At 36.3% G+C, this 22,271-nt stretch overlaps 1 protein-coding gene across 2 annotated transcripts in view; it reads left to right on the forward strand.

Annotated features, from left to right (window-relative positions):
- The first annotated feature begins 2,715 nt into the window (after window positions 1–2,715).
- Window positions 2,716–22,271, forward strand: part of DYNC2I1 (dynein 2 intermediate chain 1) — a 29,356-nt gene continuing 9,800 nt past the window's right edge. The window contains exons 1-13 of one of the 2 annotated variants that reach the window (XM_085050290.1): window positions 2,716–2,851; window positions 7,692–7,745; window positions 8,492–8,912; window positions 9,465–9,517; window positions 10,133–10,459; window positions 11,756–11,814; window positions 13,351–13,408; window positions 14,807–14,884; window positions 16,043–16,241; window positions 17,846–17,948; window positions 20,754–20,883; window positions 21,424–21,535; window positions 21,909–22,003. In XM_085050290.1, coding sequence (XP_084906416.1) covers window positions 8,525–8,912; window positions 9,465–9,517; window positions 10,133–10,459; window positions 11,756–11,814; window positions 13,351–13,408; window positions 14,807–14,884; window positions 16,043–16,241; window positions 17,846–17,948; window positions 20,754–20,883; window positions 21,424–21,535; window positions 21,909–22,003 — 1,602 coding nt within the window. In that variant the 5' untranslated portion in view covers window positions 2,716–2,851; window positions 7,692–7,745; window positions 8,492–8,524. Of the gene's footprint in view, window positions 2,852–4,944; window positions 5,064–7,691; window positions 7,746–8,491; window positions 8,913–9,464; window positions 9,518–10,132; window positions 10,460–11,755; window positions 11,815–13,350; window positions 13,409–14,806; window positions 14,885–16,042; window positions 16,242–17,845; window positions 17,949–20,753; window positions 20,884–21,423; window positions 21,536–21,908; window positions 22,004–22,271 lie in introns of those variants that run through there. The other variant, XM_085050289.1, reaches the window with a different exon arrangement.

Below are 22,271 nucleotides of genomic sequence, written 5' to 3' on the forward strand. Positions count from 1 at the left end.
TATCTTGCATCACCATTAGTTTCCCATGATGAGTTTTTTCCAGTGAATACTGGCACTACTCTTCAGAATAACTTCCCCAAAGGTCTTGTTTGTACATAACTTTTGACAATGAGAAAAATTGGGAAAATTCAGTTTATGGGGTAAGAAAGAAAACCTAAGTTTTCCTGAGTTCTCTAGATTTCACACAAGAAAACATGTTTTGGAAGAAATTTTACTTGTTGCTTCATGACCACGTTCAGTAACAGTTTATTTCCCTGAAGGACAACATGTGGTATTACACCTTATTGTACCCAACAACCTTATTTCAGTCTAATGGTTCTCTCTAGAGGTTTTAAGCTATTGAAGAGAAATCTTTATTGAATAGAAATCTGAGAATTTTTGCTGAGGAACTTTATCCTTAAAAAATTGAATTATTAATGAAAACATAGATTTACATGCAATTTTATCCTAGTAGATTCTCACGATGGAGTATTCTCTAATTCTGTGTTTTATTTGATCCAGATGTCTCAGCATGCTCCAGATTATCTAGTGTAGACCACAGATATTTTCTGCCTGCTTCAAATTATCTAATATATAGCACAAAAAAGAGTCAAAGGCTCTAACATACCTGAGCTTCTGTTGTTTGGAGAAAAACTATATATGTCTGATCCCTGGTATCACCCAGTCTGGCTTCAGTTTCACTGAATGCATAAATTGTACACTCATGACAAGATCCTCAAATATTTATTGCTCCTGAAGACAGAAATACTTTCCATTAAAATGCATTTCTTAACAAGTTTTCACAATAATTACAGTCTATTTTTTTCCCCTCATGGGATTCTCACAAGTTCAAAACTAAAGACACTAAATTTTAATGCAGAGATCCACATTTTTGCTGTTTATTTATGAACCTAGGCGACTAACAAAAAGCATTTTGATACTTTGCAGGAGGTCATTTATGCACATCTGCTGATAGAAATATTTCAATTTTCTTCTCATTTTCAAAAGGCCTAAGCAAAAAGTGGTTAAAAAAAGTGGGGGGTGAAGCACAAAGCTTAGATCCTAACAAGTTTCTTCCTTCATTAAAAAAAAAAAAAGAAAGAAAAGAAAGAAAGAAAAGGAAAGGAAAGGAAAGAGAAAGAAAAGAAAAGAAAAGAAAAGAAAAGAAAAGAAAAGAAAAGAAAAGAAAAGAAAAGAAAAGAAAAGAAAAAAGAAAAGAAACCCAGCTTTTTTTTTTCTTAATAATAAAAGATTAATGATTTTTAAGCATGGTGGAAAGTTGCCATATTGTCCCTCTGAGGGGTAATATTTCCAGTATTTTTGGTGTAATACTCTCATGTGTCATTCCATGCAGAGGTGAAGATAAAGGCAATATTGCTTCACAGGCTTAGAGGAATATCTGAAGATAAAAACAAACAAACAAAAAAGTTTATTACTGCAGAATATAAAAAGCTGAGTTATTTTATATTCCTGTTTTTCAGATAACAATGCAGGTAGAGAAGAAGGTATATGTACCAAGCCAGACAAGAGAGAAAGCCATAGAAGCTGACATTGTAATAAAATTCCCAGGGCTATCAAACCCCTTGTTTACAACATTTTTCTTGGAAAGAAAATCTAGGACATGCTTTTATGGTGGCTTTACACAACAGATATGTGTCATTTTATTGCTTGTATTCACTTGACTTTAGCACCCATTTTACAAAAGTAGTCAAACCACTGATGCATTAATTGTCTCCACTACATTGGTAAGAAATTATAGTTGATTTTAATACATGGTGGAAAACATTTAAACATGCACAAATTTTAGTATTGTTATTCCAAAGGCGCTCTTCTACCTTGTGTTCTCATGCAGCAGTTAAACTTCAGTTTGATCCCTGAGTTTAAGGTTTGAAAAGTTCTTTCTAAACCCTCTAGTGGCACTTTCCAACATCTGTAATTTTTCTCATGTTAAAGCTGCCTAACTAGTATACTATCATAGGGCTAAGGAAAAAAAAAAGCTATTAGCAGCCCAAACTGATCTTTTAAAATTTTTTTGCAGTAAATACATATGCATGTTCTAAAGAGCAGACAAGAGAAACAGCAATTGAAAAAACGCTGCTTTTTCTATGCAGTTTTTCATGTCACTGTCACATTTGTTTATTTTGTTATATGTTTGCTATATTGTTGTTAAAAATAAAATCCAGGTAAAATGCTGTTTTGTCTTTCAGTCTCTATAAAAGGACAGCATTTCAGTAGGGATCCCTTCCTAAGCAGATGCTTAGTTCCATGTGTTTGCAACAGTCACCACTATGGCTAAAGAGCTCTTTGAGTTAATCAAAGATGGTTTTTATGTCCATATTTATTTGTTCAGGGAAGAAAATATAAAATCATAGAATCATAGCAAAGTTTGGTTTGGAAGGGAGCTTTAAGATCATCTAGTTCTAACTCTCTTGCCATGGGCAGGGACACCTTCCACTAGTCCAGGTTACTCAGAGCTCCATCCAGTCTGGCCTTGAGCATTGCCAGGCATGGTCCAGCCACGGCTTCTCTGGGCAACCTGGGCCAGTTCCTCACAGTGAAGAATATTTTCCCAAAATCTAATCTGAACCTACTCTCTTAGTTTGAATGCATTGTCATTTTCCTGTCACTACATACTCTTGCAAAAAGTTGCTCTCTGTCTTTCTTGCAGGCTCCTCTCAGGCACTGGAAAGATGCAGTCAGGTCACCCCAAACCTTCCCTTCTCCAGGCTGAACAATCCCAGCTTCTCAGCCTTTCCTTGAATGGAGAGCTGCTCCATCCCTCTGATCATCTTGGTGGCCTCCTCTGGACTCTTTCCCACACTGTGATCTCCTTCCTGTGCTGGGCACCCCAGAGCTGGGTGCAGCACTCCAGGTGGGTCTCACCAGAGGACAGAGAGCAGAGGGACAGAATCACATTCTTTCACCTGCTGCCCACAGGGCTTTGGGTGAGCCCGGGACAGGGTGGTTTCTGGGCTGTGAGTGCTCATGGCTGCCTCATGTCCAGCCTCTCACCCACAGCACCCCCAAGTCCTTCTGGGCAGGGCTGCTCTCCATCTGTTCATCCCCCAGCCTGTGTTCATTTTGGGGGATGCCCCAACCCAGGTGCTTACAGATTATTACTGTTCTGCCCAAACTGGATAAATAAATAATTAATAAGAAAGCTTATAAATATTTTAGTATCCATAGATGTTTATATTTAGTGGATGTAATTTAGCCCTCAAAAGTCATACTTACATTTAATGGTTTGTTAGAGCTTTTTTTTTTTGGGGGGGGGGTGGTGTTTTATCTAGTTTGTGTTCATTTTTTTTAATAAAGTATCAAGGTAGGGTTTTTTTCTTCATATTTGCATGCTTGATTTACTTTTCTGCTGTGTGATAAAGGAAAATATTCCACAGCTTAGACAGTGGAAACTTTTACAGCTTTTTTAAAATTTATTCTGGAAATATGAATACGAGGCAAGGTACCATGGGTTTGTATGTACTTGTCAACTGACTATTTAAGGGCAAGTATAAGGGGTTAAATTTTATCTGTTAGAAGTCAGCCACAAACTCCCACTGAACTATGGCAAGAATGTTTCTCAAATGCAAAAATGCCTCTTCCTTTGCTTCCCCCCCCACCAGTAATCAGTTTTCTACAACCGTCAATATTAGCAGTAGCAGTTGCACTCTGAAAATACAGAACAAAGTTAAAAGAACCCCGAGGAATTTTCATTAGGTCTTTTAAACTGCACGTGTTAATGGGTTGTAAATATTTGCTGTGAAATGGCACACACACCTTTCCTGCAGGCAACAATCGAGCTCATTCCAGGTGTGTTTGGTGAGCTGCCACTTGCACGTTGTTGCAGAAATCAGCTCTGGTACTTGTCACTGGGGGAATATTATTAGCATTTTAATTTATTTATACAAGTGTTCTTCATATCTGCCTCTATGCAGCATCTGGGTAAGTGGCAGATTAAGCATAGCACTCTTTTACAGTTTTTTTGCCCTGCAGTAATTGTGCACAAGTTTATTAAAAGTGAGTCAGCCACGATGAGGGATGGTTTCATGATACACTTAAGCTAGAATAGGTCGGTGCTGCAGAGGAAGACAACAATGCCTGAGGGCTGTGAGGATGTCCCATCCCCAACCACAGGGTGTGAGCCTTCTCCTGCAGAAACCCAGCTGGGCACCAACTCAGCATCACAGAATGGGCCAGTGGGAGGGAGCAGTGTGCCTCACCTGCTCTTATCATCACAATTCACCAACTCACCTCGTTTCAGTGAAGAAGCCATTGATGTACTACAGTTATTGAAGTTAGAATATGACCAGAGGGGCATCTGCCCAACCTCTCTGCTCAAGCAGAGTCATCCCAGAGCTCATAGCACAGGATGGTTCTGGAGTATCTCCAGTAAGGGAGACTTCACAGCCTCTCTGGGCAACCTGTTCCAGTGCATGGTCACCTGCACAGTAGAGAAATTCTTCCTCATGTTCAGGTGCAAATCCCTGTGCATCAGTTTCTGTCCGTTCCCTCTTGTGCTACTGCTTGGCACCATCAGGAAGAGCTTGGTCCATCCTCTTGGCACCCTCCCATACATATTTATACACTTTAAGGAGATATAAGGCTCATGTCACTTGTCTCTTCTCGAGGCTGAACAGGCCCAGCTCCCTCAGCCGTTTCTCGTAAGAGGGATGCTCCTGTCCCTTAATCCTCTTTGTAGCTTCTGCTGGACTTGCTGCAGGAGCTCCATGTCACTGTGGTGCTGAGGAGCCCAGAGCTGGACACAGCGCTCCAGATGTGCCTCAGCAGGGCTGAGGAGAAAGGCAGGATCACCTCCCAGAGCTGCTGGCAGTGCTGTTCCTAACGCCCCCCAGGATCCCCTCGTCCCTGTCCCCAGGGATACGCTGAGGCGGAAAGCCTTCCCGCGGCCATCCCCTCCCGCGGCCATCCCCTCCCGCGGCCATCCCCTCCCGCGGCCCGGGCGGCGCATCCATCGCTCGGGCAGCGGCTGCTCGGCCTGGTTGCCGGGGCGGTCCCGCCGCAGCGCGGAGCCGGCGGGCGGAGGAGGCCTGCTGGTGTCAGCCTGCCGCTCCATGGAGGGCGACAAGGTGAGGGGCGGCGGCCGGGCGAGCGGGGCCGGGGCAGGGCACGGCGCCGGGTCTCCCCTGCTGCCCCCGAGAACCCCCGCGGCTCTGCTGGGGCCGCTCGGGTCGCCTCGTTTTGTCGGCACGGCGGTGAATCTCCCCCGCGACAGCCGTAGCGAGGAAATCCTGATCATCCTTATCCCTCCGGCAGGGGTGAGGCTGTACCAGCAGCACGTCCTGCACAGGAGGATGGGTGGTTAAGGAAATACCCATTGTTTCGTATTCTGGATAAAAGTGTGTTTAACAATTAATGATCCTGCGACTGGTAATTGTCGGGATTTGGGTCTTCAGGAACACACAGAACTTTTGTATTGAGGTGTTGAGTTATTGAAAGTTCGCAGAGCTCCGGAATAAAGTAAACAAAACCACATGCTCCTGCTAACATCAATGAGTATGTGACATTTTCACTGGGAAAAGCAGAAATGCCAAATCAGTGAGCTAGTGGGTTGTGACGGAAAGATTAAACTTGGATCTGACGTTTTTCAGTGTGTTTCTGTGAGTGCCAAAGGAGCAGAGGCTGTGCCAGAAGCAGCCAGGCTGTGTGAGGAACTCTCCTTTTGCTTCTTCTCTTGTGTCACTTGTGCTCTCAGCTATTCCAGGGCTCTCAAATTGGCAACTCCTATTGGAAAGAAGAAAGATAAATGTTTATACATAAAAAATAAAGTGCTTTTCTCTGTCTTAAAAACGGTAGAATTTTGTCTTACTGTTCTGTTGCATTTTCTTTAGAATCATATTTAACTGAGTTCTTGAATTAGTTAAAAACTTAACAGTGTGTTCTTTAAACCTCTTACCTTTCTAGGTGTGGGTGGAGAAACTGCTGTTGATCTCTTTCAGAGTTTGTCTAAAGCAGCAAGGTTTCTTGTTCCACTGGCTGCTGTTTCTTTAGATTAAGGGACAGATTCTTAAATGGTAAAAATTTTCATAGCACTTTTTGAGTTCAGTAAATCTGGCATTTCATGTGAGCTGAATGCTCTCAGGTGGATGAATTTAAGATAAACCCCAGTGTCATTTAAGTAACTAATCTTCATCTGGATTAAAATGAGTATATAAGTACTTCTAAATTAGCAGACAGGTGAGAAAGTTCAATAAATCCTTTGAAAGTTTTTTTTAAACATTTTTGTGTGGACATTTACTTAAAGAGAGACGGTGGTCTCAGTGTTATTAAGACCTTTATAAAATATCTCCATTTTTCCCGGTTTGTTTATTATACTCCTGCAAAAGCAGAGATTTAAGTGGAAGATCATCATACCCAAGAGCAACAGGTTCTGGTTGTGGTGGGGAGGTGAAAACTGCAGACACCAAAAAACTGGCAGATATATATTATTTGGTGCCACAGAATCACCTATGAATGTTTGTTGTGTGGTCTTTGCCTCAGCTTTGAAATAAATCTGAAGCTTCCTTATCTGATATTGCCTGTTGGTTATGCAGGTTTCATGCTATTAACATCATTAGCATTCTTTCCTTGTTTGCTGATACCTAAATATTGTCTAAAACCAAAACCCCAAAACCATGATCATCTTTGTTAGGGATTTTAAGTAGGTTACTGTTTGAGACTATAACACAGCATTCTACTCTCTTCCCATCCATATCCTTCCTTCCAGGTTACATTCACACAAGCTCTGTTGAATTTCTTAGGCTTTGTTAAAGCTTGACTTAAGAGAATTTTCATCTTTGTTTTTACTTTCTCATCTGACTTTCTGCAGTAGTAAATATTTGCATTCTTTGTTTTTTGCCTTTTTAAAGTATCAGAAGAAAATGAAATTTAAAGGGCACTTTCTTTTTGTTACTAATGATGCCTTCCTGAGACTTCTTATTGACTTTAGATGAAGTTTACCAGTCCACTACAATTTTCTATAAAATCTAAGTTTGAAAGGACAAGATTTTTAAAATGTAGAATAATTTTAAAAAAATACAGTTAAAATACTGCTTCTATATAATGAGTTAAGAAAAATAACAGGCACCATATGTTTATTTTCTTCCACCAGTGCAGCTCATCATCACAACCTTTATCAGTGATTATTTGGTTCATTCTTCAGTAGCTTTTGCCAAGTTTAAATTTGAGAATAAGGGTAGCCTGATCATGTCACTTTGGATGTAGACATCATTCTCCAACAAACTAGTTAAAATATTCAATAGGCTAAATTTCCTCCTTTCCTTAAGTGAACTCAAACAATATGACTTCTATTTAGCCTTTTTAGCAGCAGTCAAGCAGCCAAGGGCAGGAACTCTGCAAATGAGGATAGAAGAAATATAACCTATTTAACTAGGGAGCACTCTAGTGAAATAATCATTATGTGTATTTTGATTAGTCTCATTATCTTTTTGCTTTTTACCTTCAATGCTACATACAAATATTTCATGTGCAGTCAACTTATACAGATAGTCTGAGTTTCAGGCTTCTTCCAGGTCCAGGCAGGTGAGGTTTACTGTAAATAGATGTTAGGGCTAAACCAAATTACTGTTTGCATGCTTCTTTCAGTGATACATGCCATATGTACCTTGATCCTTTCCTTAGAAACATGATTAATTGTTAAATCATTTGCTTCTGTCTGCAAATTGGTTACTCAGTCTTTTCTGCATTTTCTGTTCTAGAGAAGAACCAAAGAAGATACTTGGAAGGCAGAAGAACTTAGGAAACATCTAAAGGTAGCTTAATTTTTTTTTCAGCTAGTATTGATGTTGTCTTATAGCACTAGAATTTATTGATGTTTGTTCTACAAGCCACTCTGCCTTGTGGGATCTGTAGTAGCTCTTTGACACTTTTACACTTTAACCAGACTCTTCAAATCTGCATCATTGAATACAAATGGTTCAGAGTTTTAAAGTGTCAGCTCCTTCTGGCTACTACTCAGCTCCTTCTAGCTACATGAGCCACATAAAATTAGTTTGCAAATTTCTAAATTAGGTAAATGGAAATAATGTATTGTTACAGTAATCACACAGCAGTCAATGGGGTCTGATTTGCTGGCCACCCAAATCCAAGTGACAGCTCTGCCTTATATATACTTACTCACTTTCCTACATGTGTATTATCTATTGTATTTATTATCATCATCTATCTTGTTTGTCATGTGGTTTTAAACTGATGAATTACATCATCCCCTGGTCAAATAGGCATGCAGTCAGTTACACCATTGATATTCATATTAAGTTTGTGTTGTATTTTTTAAAAGCTGTTTTCTGTTATGTATTTTATTATTCCATTCATTAATTCTTTTTACAGTAAGCACAGACATAATTACATAGTAAGCCTAGAAATATATCAGCATTTTAATATGGTTTGAGAAATTAAATACATGTTTAGTAACCCACCAATTTTTTTTTTCACATGAACATACTCTTATCAAAATAGATTGCTGAATTATAATGATAGATTTTTTATTTTATTTCAGGCATCACAAGCAGATAGTCAACATGAAGACCAAATGCACAGAGAAAAGACACTGCAGAGAGCTAGGACTCTTCATGACATACACCCTAGTAGGAATGAACACAGAGGGAAGAGCAAGGAAAGAACAAGAGAGAGAGAGAGGTTTAAATCTAGTGAAAGGGACAGGGATAAAAGGAAAGAGAGAGAAAGGGAAAAAGAACACCAGAGAGGAGACCAAGAGAGACACAAAGATAAGCTTCAAGAGTCACTTTTGGAGGAGAGACACAGTGTACTAAAACATAAAAGCAGGGAGACTGATAGAGAACAAGATAAAAAGCACAAGACACATGAGATAAAGCAAATAGATACACAACAGATTCTGAAATCATTTGAAGGAAGAGATAAAGAACATCACAGAAAAAGAGAAATCAGGCATCATTTGGGTAAGTAACTTCAGCTTGCCATTGTACTTGGAAATAATTGATATTTAGATAGGAATACTCTGAAACCATACCCCATCTGCACAGAGAGTGTGAAACAGGCAGGTGTGAGTACCTACTGGCATGTGCAGCCTCATGGAATGTTGTGGTAACCTTGTTTTATTTTGACGCTTTTAAAAAAATGAACGCTTGCTTCCCTTTCTCTGAAGAGAGGATGGATGTCACTGGTTTTGTTGGTCAGTTGACTTTAAGAGAACAAGTACCTTCCTGCCTAGACCTTCTCTACTGAGTGATCCATTCACTTGCAGGGTGGTTGCTGAAATCAGTAGTATATGTCATTACTCCTACCATTACACCAGACTGGAGGGTTTCATTAGGAGAGAAGAAGGAGTAACCAGCTTTGAAGAGAGAATTTCAACAGAATTTCTTTTTAGAAAGCTCGTATGTTAGAGAAAATGTGTCGCTGAAATACTGTTTTTTACGGGTTAGAGTTAGTTATGTACGGAGTTTGAGTATTATAAAATTGGTTCCCTAATTTATACATCTGTTTTCTAGAGGAGGAGAAAGCAAGAACTGAAGAGCGAGAAAGAAGACATAAAGCATATAAGGTAAAGGAAGGGAAATTAATGAAGTGTTCCCATAAATGAGTAAGATAAGAATAATGAAGAAACTGGATCAGACTACAGCTCCCAGGAAATCCAAGGGATGCAGAGATTGTAAGGTGCTGACAAGTGTTCAAAACACAAACAAAATATATCTCAGCTACCCTATTTTAAGGCCATATTTCATGCTTTTTTTGTAAATTAAACATGAAATAAAATTTTCCTAGCAAGCAATGCTTCATAGTTGTACAGCTACATGAAAACTTTCCATCTGCTATTTATGCCTTTATTACAAGGGTAATTGATGAGTGCACATCCTACTTTAGACCACCTAATAAACAAGAATAATTTTTTTTTTGAAGAATATCTAATCCAAAGAATTTTCTGTAGCAAAGTATGCAGCGTCCCAGAAGAAGTATCAGAATGTCAAGTGCAATCTTAATTTGAAACTTGTTATCATAGGAAATTAAAAAAAAAAAAAAGGCTGGAAGATCTATGTGACAGAAAGATTAAGTACTTAAAATTCAATCCTTTTAAAGATTAAAAATTTATAGATTTGTGAAGAGGAAACAGTCCTGGAGAACTTTTTAACCCTTTAATTAATTATTTTCCTCTTTGCAGGATAATGATATAAGAAAGAAAATTGACAAACTTTTAGCCTACAAAGGTGAAGAAGGTGAATTTCTACACAAGTTAGAGAAACATCAAGAGTTGGATAAAGAGAGAGAAAGAAGACACAGAGAAAAGAAAGAACATTCTGTTGGGCCAGAAAAAGAGAGGCATTCTAAAGAGAAAAGGCATAAACATTATGGAAAGGAAGAGGAAGAAAAACATAAATCAAGGAGATCTAAAGAAAAATCTTCCCATGGAGACATAGCAGGGCCAGCAGCAGAAGCCAATGAGAGAGTAAAAAGTAGAGAAAATGAAAGAGAGAAACATGATCTATGGGTAGGTTTTGTTACAGGATTACCATATCACTTATTTAATAATCGATACGTTATCAGTAGGGGATAATAAAAATACTAGGATTTTAAGTCAACTTTTTCTGAAATTTGAGGCTAAAGTGGTAGATGAAAACACTACATCTGCAGTTAAGTATGCTAATTTCAGAATTGATTCCTTCTGTAAAATTTAAACAAAAAAAATTGCCTGTACATTAGAAATGTCTTTTATTCATAAGATTCTTTATTTCTATGACTTTTGAAATTTTTGCAAACACTTTGAAGTGTAGTTGGCATAAGGCTTGAGGTCTATTAAAGTTTATTGGCTGCCTTTACAGAAAAAGTATGATTTTAATGGAAACTACTTTTATGTTATCTATGAAAGGAACACAGCTATCCAGCTTATAAATAGGCACATGAATATAGATCCCTTATATTTGTGGGGTTTGCCTCTACTTCTGAAGCCATAGAATACCTTTTGTGTTTCTAATATGAAGCATGATATTTTATGCTAGAGACTTAATCAAAAATTCATCATTCTTTACTGATTTTTATGCTATAAGTATTCATTCTACAAGACTGAGAGAATGAATATGTAGTAATTTGTAACTCTTGAAATCCAATGAATTTTATGGAACATAGAATAGTTAAGATGGTCTAGGGTAGTTTCTTCTGCTGCCTAAAAAGTGAAGATGTACAAGTTTCTGAAATAAAATTTGTGAAATATATTTTCTAGTGAAAATACTAGTCATCTTCAGTGTAGGAGCCCTCCATGAGTGATTCCTGGAACTGGCTTTCTGCAACAGACAGCTGAAGTCTATCAGGGGCTCAATGTTTGACTTCTCTGGAAGTTTACTCAGGTGGAGAACACACACACTGGTGCTTCTGTCTCAGAGTTGCTTTGTTTTCTGAGACAAACACCTTTATCCTAACAATCTGTTGAATACATTTCCAAATTTAGGCAAATAGTCATAATACAGAATTTAAGAGTCAAGTTCCTCTACTGGGAAATTAAAAGTGCCTGAGACTCACTCTGTCCCAGTTTATGTGAATTGTTGTGGTACATAATGTTAAAATCTCTTTCTCTGGAACAGGCTGGCACAGCCTTCCCAGGTCAGCTCTTAGCCCCTGCCAGTTTCTCAGAACATCTTACAAGCAATCACTGAAATAAAAAATAGTCTGTAATCAGAGCAATTCATTAGTAACCTTTCTTATTATTGGATAATAGTACTGCTAATGCAGTTTTATATGCATATTCCTTCCCATAATTTCTGACTCATGAATATTGTGACTTCTTTTACAGGACACTGAATATAAAAAGGAGGAGAGGATTCAAGAAGAAGGGAGCCATCATCTTTTAAGGTAGCAAGAGATATTTTGCAGTCCTTGTAAACTACAGACATGTTAGTCTGGACACTTAGTCTGGGAGACAGAAATGCTTTATTTTACCACCTGGAAATTCCCTGTGCAGTCATACAGACACACATAAGGTTCATGATGAGCTACAAAAGATTCTCTCATGTTGCTTAGTTGAATTTGAATATCTGTACTTAGTTCCTGTCCTAGATGGTATCTAAACCATTAAATATATATATTTACATATATATATATAAAATATATAACAAGTTTGCAGTTGAATATGAAAGGGAAAGGTCCCAATATCCTCAGTAGAATCAGTTAAATTTCGGGATTATATTTCTAAGTTTTATTACTAGCAAATATAAATCTTAGAGAGGTTTTCTGTATAGTCTAGTTCTCTGAATTCCTTAGTTCTTGAGCCTTGTGAAATTCTTATACAACTTTCTGAAGTCTAATTCTCTGGTATGTTGTTGGTTGCAATTCAACACTCTTAAACCCTGGTTGAGCTTGCTGGGTTGTTTGCTTCTGGGGACAATGACAATGAAGTCACTGCACTGTTGGCTGAGTATTGCTAATGTTAAGCATGGGACAAACCACTTTGCTTAAAGTGAATTTGTGGAAGTGTACTCCTGTACAAAAGGAAAAAATGAAACATTTCAGATGCTACCTGGCTGTAGCACTCAGCTGTGTCAGCAGTGCTGAATACTCAGAGAATATTTTGAAGCTGTTGCTGCTGGGGTTGTAGCTGAGTCATTGTTTGTGCATAGCTGGGAAAGAAGTGTTTACCGTTCCTGAATGGCAGGGAAGGCAGTATGGTTACTGGGATGTACTGAAACCCTGGGTCACCTTCAAGCACTGTTAATGTTGAATCATTCTTAATTTGATAGAGCAGGATCCAGCCAAATTTCAATTTTTATCGTCGCCTTTTCCTATGTTTATTAATCCCAACAGCAGTATACAGGAATACTTATTTAAGAAGTAAAAATATTCTCTTCTTGAAATCTGATACTCTCTAGTGAAAAATAATCAAAGAGAATCTCAGGGAGCAAAGCTTGTTGTTGATTTGCACCTACCCTCTGACCCTATTGTATTTATATAAATAAGACCCCTGAAGGAAAGAACAAGTTAGAAGTCAGTCTTTGATGTATCACTTTTGAGCATATTGCACCAATCTGATCTTGATCTTTGCTTTGCTGCAGAAAGTAATACAAGTAATAAATGTATGAGTTTATTAATTCTTGTCCTCATTATTTTTTCTTTCCTTTTGATGCAGTTATAGGTGTTATCTTTGAACAAGATTTCTACAATTCTTTGCTGGTTAATTATCCTTTTATATCATAGAGATCTATAAAAATACTTGTAGAATTGTTTTAATTATTTTAATTAATTGGAAATTTCCAACTGCTTTTTCCTTTTCAGGAAAAAAACCTTTTTTATTTTTTATTTTTTTAAACAAACAAAATCCCCAGAAACAAAACTGAAACCGAACTGCTTTCTTATGAGTTAATCAATAAAATTGTTGTTCTCTTCTTTAAATAGGACTGTAAAAGATAAAGCAAAACTCATTGAAGAAGAGGAGACAGACACAAGACAAGAGGTAAAACTAAGGAAGAGGAAATTATTTTTATATTTTGAAATTATTTAAATTATTTTAATATTTTTAAATACACAGGTGCAGACAGAACCAAATTCACAGTAAGTCTGAAGTGCAAACTGTATAGACTTGAGTTCATTTGGAACAGTCTGTGCAGATACAGCCTAACTACCATAATATTTTAAAAACTTTTGTCACATTTTCAACTGTTTGATTCAGCTTATCTTTAAGTGTGAATTGTCTGTGGTGAAGACCCAAATTTCATTTGTGGTTTGTGGAGAGAAACAAGCATTTCAGTGCTTTTATATCTGATCTCCTTTTCCATTATCTTCTCTGTCTTAATTGGCAATAGGAGGCAACCTAGGAGGGTGAAATCCCTCCTTAAGACCTGGCTCAATGGGGAGAATTAAATCTAATTCCAGGGGTTTGCATTTTATGCTGTTGATTTTTTTTTTGGTATATTTGTTGCTCCAAATGCCACAGCCTTCCAGGTATTCCAGCATGACTTCCCAATCCTGCTTTGCACTGACACTACAAATATTGTGTGTCAATATTTATAGCTAATAAAGACTCACCTTTTTAAGTCTGTTACTAAAGGTGTCTGACTAAATGGAATAAGTATTTAAAAAAAATTCTATGAATTATACTATATGAATTAGTTACTGCTGAGTATCTGAAACATTGCAGGTAGGACAAATTAGAGAAATTTCTCACAACCTAAGTTATGTTGGGGGATTCAGTCTTTTAAGAAAATAGTGCAAATGTTGAAACCAGGAAAGCAGAGACATGGATACAACAGGAGAATAAGATAATTTTTATATGTAAATAATTATGTTAACACTGAATCCTGTTTTATTTAAATGGAATAACATTTATGGTATCCCTGCAATAACTTCAAATAAATTTCTTATTAACTTAATTAATTTAACTAATTAATTAATTGGTTAAAATAATGCCATTTATTTCCCCCAAATTTCCTGGTTTCAACATTTGCACTATTTTAACAAATTGAGTTCCCCAGTATAACTTAGATATAGGGCTAATTTTGACTAGTTCTCAAAAGGGTAGAGCAGTCTTACTTTGTTGTTACACCATCAATGAAATTGTAGGCAACACAGTGGTTTATATGTCTTTTCCAGTCAAAATAGTGGTAGAAAAACAGTTGCTCTTCCCAAGATAAGGCTGAGGTCTGTTTTTCTTCCTGTACTATTAGTTTAATTCAGTAATTATCACATGATGATACACATCTATTTATCTTTAAAACTATATGCTGTATGTTTGCTTGAAAATGTAGAAACATCTGAGAAAAATGACTGTTAGTTTATTTTATGTTAAGATTTAGCAGATGAGAAGTTTTTTTTGTAAGATTATTTAATGGTTTTATTTATTTTTCTCATTTAGGAAATGAAAGATACACAGATCTCTAATCCAGATACAGGACTTGATGACTTTTCACCAAATTATGAAGATGATTTTGAAGTAAGTAAAAGCATGCAGTTGTCTGTCTGAAGTAATTCTTAAGTATCAAAATAGAGAATAACTTTGTTCACAGAAATAAACAGGATGTTGCATGGTTTTTAGGGTTTTTCTCTTGTGACAGTGACCTTAATTTGGATAAGAGTTGATAGTGAGTAATTAAAATGTTAAGTGGAAACTCTCTGCTATATATTTAGCTTGTTTTCACCAGGGGTTGGGAACCAACTTTTGCTTTTGAGTTGAAGCCTTCACAAAATGTTTTCTCTGCCTTTCTGGACTTCTGTTATTTAGACGACTTTCTGTGAAAAATGCTGAATTGTTTCAATAATCAGAGCTAATAATTTCAGGTAAAAAATAAAAAAAGCCTGTTTGTTTATCATTGCAAAAATATTGTAGAGAACAGGTATTGACACACAGCATTTATTTCGCTAATTTGTTTAATTGAACTCCCTGTTTTAGTTCTTTTTTGTCTACTTTAAACTTATTAAGATACAAGACTGTGTTGGATGTGAGCTGAACTAGAACCAGCTTGGTTCAGTGATGTTAGAATTCATCCACTCGTGTTAGGAGTGATGATTTCCACTGTTGAGCTGTTCACTCTAGTAGCCCTTTACCATTCAGTGAAGAGAATAAGCACATTTAAGACTCATTCCCATCATTTATATTAGGTGATCATTTTAGTATGACATGTATTGTCTTAGTAAGAGGATTCATTAAAGTGCAACTGTTAGGCATAGATAGGGAATGTGGTAGTTTAGTAAAAATGTGAGTCTGCCATTAAAGGGCAGCTTGAATTAAAACTGCCAAATAAACAACTTCATATATCCCTGAAGCATTTATGCCACTGAACAATGCTACTTTATTTCTTTAAAGAACACAAAATTCATCTAAGCATATAGTATCTACTTGAGATGTTAAAAAAAAGACTATTTTGGGCACTGTAGTCCAACACTGTGGGATTGTCTTCTCTTGATTAAACTTACTGCACAATCAAGAAAAGCCATTTTCGTTCTATCAGTTATTTTAGTTTTCAGTCAGGATTTACAGCCATCTGGATGAGATTTTTATTTTGACATCATTTTGTAATTTCTATGAAAGATCTTGAAAAATACATCTATAGACCATGTTTACTGAGTACTGAAAGTTCTGTTACTTTTAAAGGACTACGAAGATGATTTTGAAGATGACGAAGACAAAAGTGGTGAAGAAAGAGATGCAGAAGAAGAAAACCTAAGAGAGGTTCCATTTTCCAGAACATCAGAAATTGAAGAAATTCAAAGAGCAATTATTGCAGAAAATGATAGAATTTTTTATCCATTGCCAAAGAAACTGGAAAATGAGAAAAAGGAACCAGTCATGGGTATGTGACTAGATACCAGTCTTTTTCTGTTAAATGTATGAGTAACACATACAACTTCCAAGTCAGGAGGCCACTTTTTCTAGGAGTCTGCCTAAAGACCAAAATCTGGTCCTCTGGATGAGTCATGTAGGTTTGTGGCTAAGCACTGTAACGTCCACATTACTAAATGATTCATAGGCATTACTAATCATTTAAAATGTGAAATATAAAAATGTACAGACTGACATTTAATTCATTTTATTTTGGGTAAGAGGAGCATATGAGAATCTGGATTTTGAGAACTTGAGGAGTGCTGGAACAGTTTGGGGCTTCCGCTGGCATTAAATTTACCTTTTTCTTTTAAGCAAAGTTGAAGCAACTGTTCTGGGAGGGAAGACAAGAGAAATATCAATACTACTCAAATATACAGCACTTAATCACTTTTAAATTCAGGCTCTTTCTGAAGTGCTGTCTGGCATTCAGTTTATCTGATATCTGTCAGAGCCAGAGCTACATACTTAAGTAGAGTTGTAGTTCTTCTTTGCAGTGTGCACTGAAGTGAGCAGCCGTATAGAATCATTGTTCAAAAGGATCTTTAACAGCTTTTTAGTCTGGTTCAAAGTTAGTACAACCATGGAAGAATAGCATGTAATTTCTGTAAGTCTTTACAGTATCTCTTAAAGGTCTTTTCCAACCTATAAGATCCTCTGATTCTGTGAACAGATTTTCAGTTACATCGTCATTGAAGACAGAACCAGTATACTGTAATGTGAATTTCTTCTTACAGAAGATTTATGCAATTATTATTTTTCTGATAAACAACACTGAATCAGTCAGGATTTTTTAAATTTCAGAATTGTAGCACTTGGTGCTTTTAATTATATATAAGACATTCTTTTCTTGATGAACTTTTGATGTCATTTGCTTAAAATGGGGGTTTACCATTCTGGTGATTATTTTTATAAGTTTAAAAGCATTTCACAAGTACTGCCTAAAAAGGCAGTCTTCACTTTGAGGGAGTCAAGCACCATTAGTCCTGACTGGAAGTTGGATATTAAGGTCTATTTGCTATGATCTAGCCAAGAAAGGGAGTAAGATAGACCTGACATCTGTTGTTGTGGTTGGTCTCTTAACTGTGGCTTTTCAAGGAACAGTTTTCATCTAGGGAAATTAGTTAACCAGTGTTCGTGGGGTTCTCCACTACCTGTAGTGATGAGTTCTTACTCAGAGGTGTAGTGTGCACATGGTGAAGTCTGTGTGGCTTTAATACAAGTTTTAGAATTGATCATAGTGTTTTACTGTACACAGGGCACAAGGGACCTGCTAGTGGCAAAAGAAAGAAAGAGGCACTTTCTGCTTCATGTGCTTCTAAAGTAAAAATTACAATGGACAGTCATTTTGAATTGGTTGATAAAGAACCATTGTAAGGACCATATGCTGGCCCATTACTGAAGTTAAACTCATTGTACTGAAAACTGTGGAAAAGCACTTTGTGTAACATGTGAACCAGGAACTTCTGGTAGCTCTCTTGTAACAAATCTGCTGCTTTTTAGACTTACTGCTTAACATTTTCGTGCACTTCCAAGTGTGAACTGTAACACTAACTATGTTTTACAATATTACAGAAAGCCAGTATTCTTCTGTCAGAAGCTCTTTTTGTGGAATATTCATGGATTTCCAAATGGCAAATCAACGACAAAGCAGCCGAAGTATGGCCAGTAAGCAGAAGTAAGTGTATTTTAAATAATACACACAAAATGGCTGCTCACTATGTGAGATGGGTTTTTCTTTATATTTGAAATATGTGAAGTTTATATCCTTGAGGCTTATAGAATCAAATATTACTTTTTTAATTAGCAGTAATTAGTTCTTAAGTAAATGTAATTTCCAGGTATTGCTACATGCCATTTTATAAGTGAAATGTATATGTGTATCAGTTTATGTGCATAATTTTATTACAGAATGAGTTGCCAGGATTGTAATTTATTTGTTTAATTCTTCAGTCATTAACTAGTAATTAGTACTGACTAAAAATACTAAAGAACATGCCTTTTAGCTACCATCAGGTCTCTGCAGAACTGTAATTTCTTGAAATAATCAAGACACTATATGGTTCATATATTTGCCAAATGTTCCCTTTCAGGAACATGCATTCATAACATCAATTAATGTAAAAACATGTTATTACTGATCTGAAATTGATCTAGATTTGAGATACCTAAGACATCTCTGTATTTTAAAGAAACAAATTGATGCCTGCTTTTTGTGGAACTTGCCAGGAGCTCCAGATTTGTCTGAAGCAGTGTATATTTCTCCAATTTTCTCTTACAATGCTTGGATGCATAAAGCAAGATTATTAAATGTTATTGTTAATACTGGATTCCAGTGTTTCATGGCTGCACATCAGTGGCTAATTTTCACATAAGGGAGATTTTATTGTCTAAGATATTTAATTCACATTGCCTGAAACTATATACTCAATTTTACACAAGTTCACAAGTCTAGGCTTTCTCTCTAGGCAGTGGAGACAGATTAAGAAATTCAGGAAGGCATCTCTGAAGAATTGCCTTCTGGAATGTTTGTCAGCCTCTGCTGATTATGCACCATGGTTGATTATGACTATGTGTATAACTCTGTGTTCATGCTAACAACATATACAGCCTGTGAAGCTAACAAGCATTTTCATAGGAAAAGAAAGGGGTTGTGGAATTTAATGCTGGGATAATAAATTATTACCAGTAAATAGACTGAAAGCATCCCATGAATGAGTTGTGGCACTTGGGAGCTGTAAGTTATAAATATGAGCATATTAGCTTATTTTAAGGATTTGTCTGCATGTATCATTAGGATTTGTAACTAGTGAGCAACTTCCATATGTTTGAGTTAGATTTCAGTACTCTATGCCTATGTTTGTGAGGAGGTGATATATTAGGAAACGCAAGTTAAAATAAAATGTGCATAAGAATATGCAATAGATGTCATCAAGTAGCAAAAAGGAGATGTGATGTCCTTATGCATAAAGAAAAATTCACCTTAAAATACTGATGAAATTCTAGCTCTTGTTGCTGTAGCATTTTCCCTTTTCAAATACCATCTTACTGAGAAGAAGCTGTAACGAATATGCATCTGAAAGACAGTCTACTATGGAATTGCTACAGATCCATAAATGTATCTGGTTTGTATTTATTTATCACTTTTAAGTACATTAAAAAAACCTGCAAGTGCAAGAGAGAGAAAGGGAGACTGCAAAAATTGTCTCACTGTCAAAGACTGTACTTTAGCAAGAGCCTGGAATTGACTTGTAAGCAGACATCTCTATGTAATTCAAACAGCTCACTCCTAAAATGAAATATGTTAACAGCTTTATGACATTGAAGCAGATAGATAGTTGTGTGAATTGTGACAAAGACTGTCAGTCTTTTCATTATTCACTCATCTGTACAAGTGGAATGATAAGGATCTCTTTGTAGCTGATGATAATACATTACACCACAGATTTTTACTTGACAAAGTAAGATACAGTATATGAAGGTAAACTAGTTTTCCGATTAAGAATCAAAATATTTTTTGCTTTATTTGTAAGCAAAAATGAAAATATTAAGCATTAAGGTAGGCAGAAAATAGAAGAATTGAGGGTACATGGATAAGGTAGTTGGAGTTACTTTTTATCATTCCAACAGGGGAATTTAGAAAAATGGAAAGATTTGGCATTTCACAGGACAAAGAGATTCAGCTATCTCAAATCCTGTACAATGTGCAAATCTTACTCGAGACAAAAAGTGCAAGTGGAAAAGTACACAGTGTACCACAATCTCAAGTAGTCATTTTCATACAGTTTAGACCAGGTCCAATTATCCAGTAACTAATGGTTTTTTGGAGGCCTCCTGTTTGGCCAAGAGGCCGGAATCCATGTCCCCAGGTTATGAATCTGTAGTAAATTCATTTTATGTATATATTTAAAATATATTTTAGAATTGCTGCTAATATTACTTGTTTCTCTAGTGATGGAAAGAGGTACAAGTTCAGTCTATTACCAGTGGAGGTCATTCAGTCAATTTGCATGTGTCTAACAAAGCTAGGACATTCTAGAAGATGTTTATAAGGCATGTACACATAGGAGTGATGTGAGTTATTAAAATGAATTTAGGGCAATTATCCACTGTCCTAACTGTAGAAGAAGGAGACATTTATCTGTTACAGAACAGCTTTTGAGTACTTAGGCAAGATGATCTGCTGAGCTTTTGATAGTTTGGCTTTAGTTATAGACCAAGTTAAGTTTGCTATTTGCAATTAATATTGCATTTTCAAATATGGTTATTATTTCAGCATAACATTAAATGAAAAATAATTACAATAATCTATGTACTTTTATTGATATATTTTTATCTGCTAATTAATGTTGGCACCACTTCACACAGATTAAAGGATTGTTAGATCTCTGGTACTGTACAAAATCAGGTTGTCTTTCTTTAGGAATACCAAATGCTTGGTCTTAACCATATTTGTGTTTCTCTCTTGTAATTCATCCTAAAGAAAACGGACTTCAGAACTTCTCCCACTAATTGACCTGGATTTCTCAGTTAGTTTTTCATTACTGGATTTGCCCCCTGTCAATGAATATGACATGTATATCAGGAATTTTGGTAAAATGAACACTAAGCAGGTGCGTAACAAATACATAGTAATTTTTAAATCCTCAAAGAGCTGATTTCTTCTGGAAAATAATTTTCCTTAAAAAATAAAGTTGCTAAAGCTAACAGAATAATAAATTAATAAATTAATAAATTAATAATTTTCATTTTAAGCCTCAATTTCCATAAAGCAATGATCTCAAAACTTTTGGACAGACAGGCCATTTCCTTTCTGTGTTAGAAGAGGACTCTCTCATTTTCCTTCCCCATTTCCTAAAAAGCTTTCTTTCTCTCTGTGGCTCACTGTCCCCAGATACGCTGGGTTTGGTGTTTATGCATCATGGAAGACATTCTGGATTTTTGCAATAATACTTATTTAACACTCTGGTGTGAAATGTGATAAAATGTCCATGCACAAAATAGTGACAGTGTAGCAGTATGCTCAGGTCTGAATTTACAAACAAAAGAGGTTGAGCACATCAGTTTTAAAATTTCTACGTTCTGTTCAGTTATGTGCTGTCATTCTTAGCTGTGTCACCCATATATTGATCACTTTTATCTTTCTACTTTAGGCATATGTTCAGTGTAATGAGGACAAGCTTGATAGAGACACTCAGACTGAGGAAATTGAGACATTGGAGAAATGGACACAGCATCCAGGAGAAAGTGCTCTTGTATCTGGAGGTGAAGAACATTTTAATCTTACTTATGAATGAGTGCATGTCATGTAAACTTCCTCTTTGGTACCCATTAATTGTGACAATCTATAGAGTGGCAGGCTGCACTGATAGCAAGCTGACATAGGCACTCTGAATCCTCATGTGGAGGGTATGAAAAATAAGTGGCAGAAATAGTTTTTCCTTCTGGCTTGATGTTTCTGTTGGCAGCAAAAATGAGTCTCCAACAGATCTTGTTCTTCAACGCTGTTATTTCTGCTGAAAATAAGTTGATTCCTGCCACTCTCTGCTTGCTTAAAAATTAAATTGTGCTTATACTTTTCCTAACTAGTTCCCTTTTGAAGCTTCAAGTTTGGTTTTTGTTTTTCTGTTTTTCATAGGTCCCATAAACAGCCAGGATTCATCAGTGAATGGAGCTCCAACACCTAAAATTGATTCACAAAGATTAGCAAATTTTCTTCGGTCTGCTTGCCAGGTACACTTAAATCCTTAATATCCCTTATGAGTTGTGTGCATCAGTATACAGTGTAATAGATAACTTACAGTTCTTGTTCTGACTAACTTAAATAAATTAAATAATACTTATTGCCAAAGAGAATAATCTCTCTGCAAAGGAATGGAATCAGAACTGTGCAACTTTTGTATCTGTAAAGCTGTATTTGCAAAGTTACAAAATTAACAAGAGAGTTGATAAAGGTTTATGAAATTAATCCACATAACTTTAGAAAGCTACAAATAGCAAA

This window comes from Lichenostomus cassidix, chromosome 2 (assembly GCF_008360975.1).
Source record: "Lichenostomus cassidix isolate B80296 chromosome 2, HeHo_3.0, whole genome shotgun sequence".
Classification (NCBI taxonomy): Eukaryota; Metazoa; Chordata; class Aves; order Passeriformes; family Meliphagidae; genus Lichenostomus; species Lichenostomus cassidix.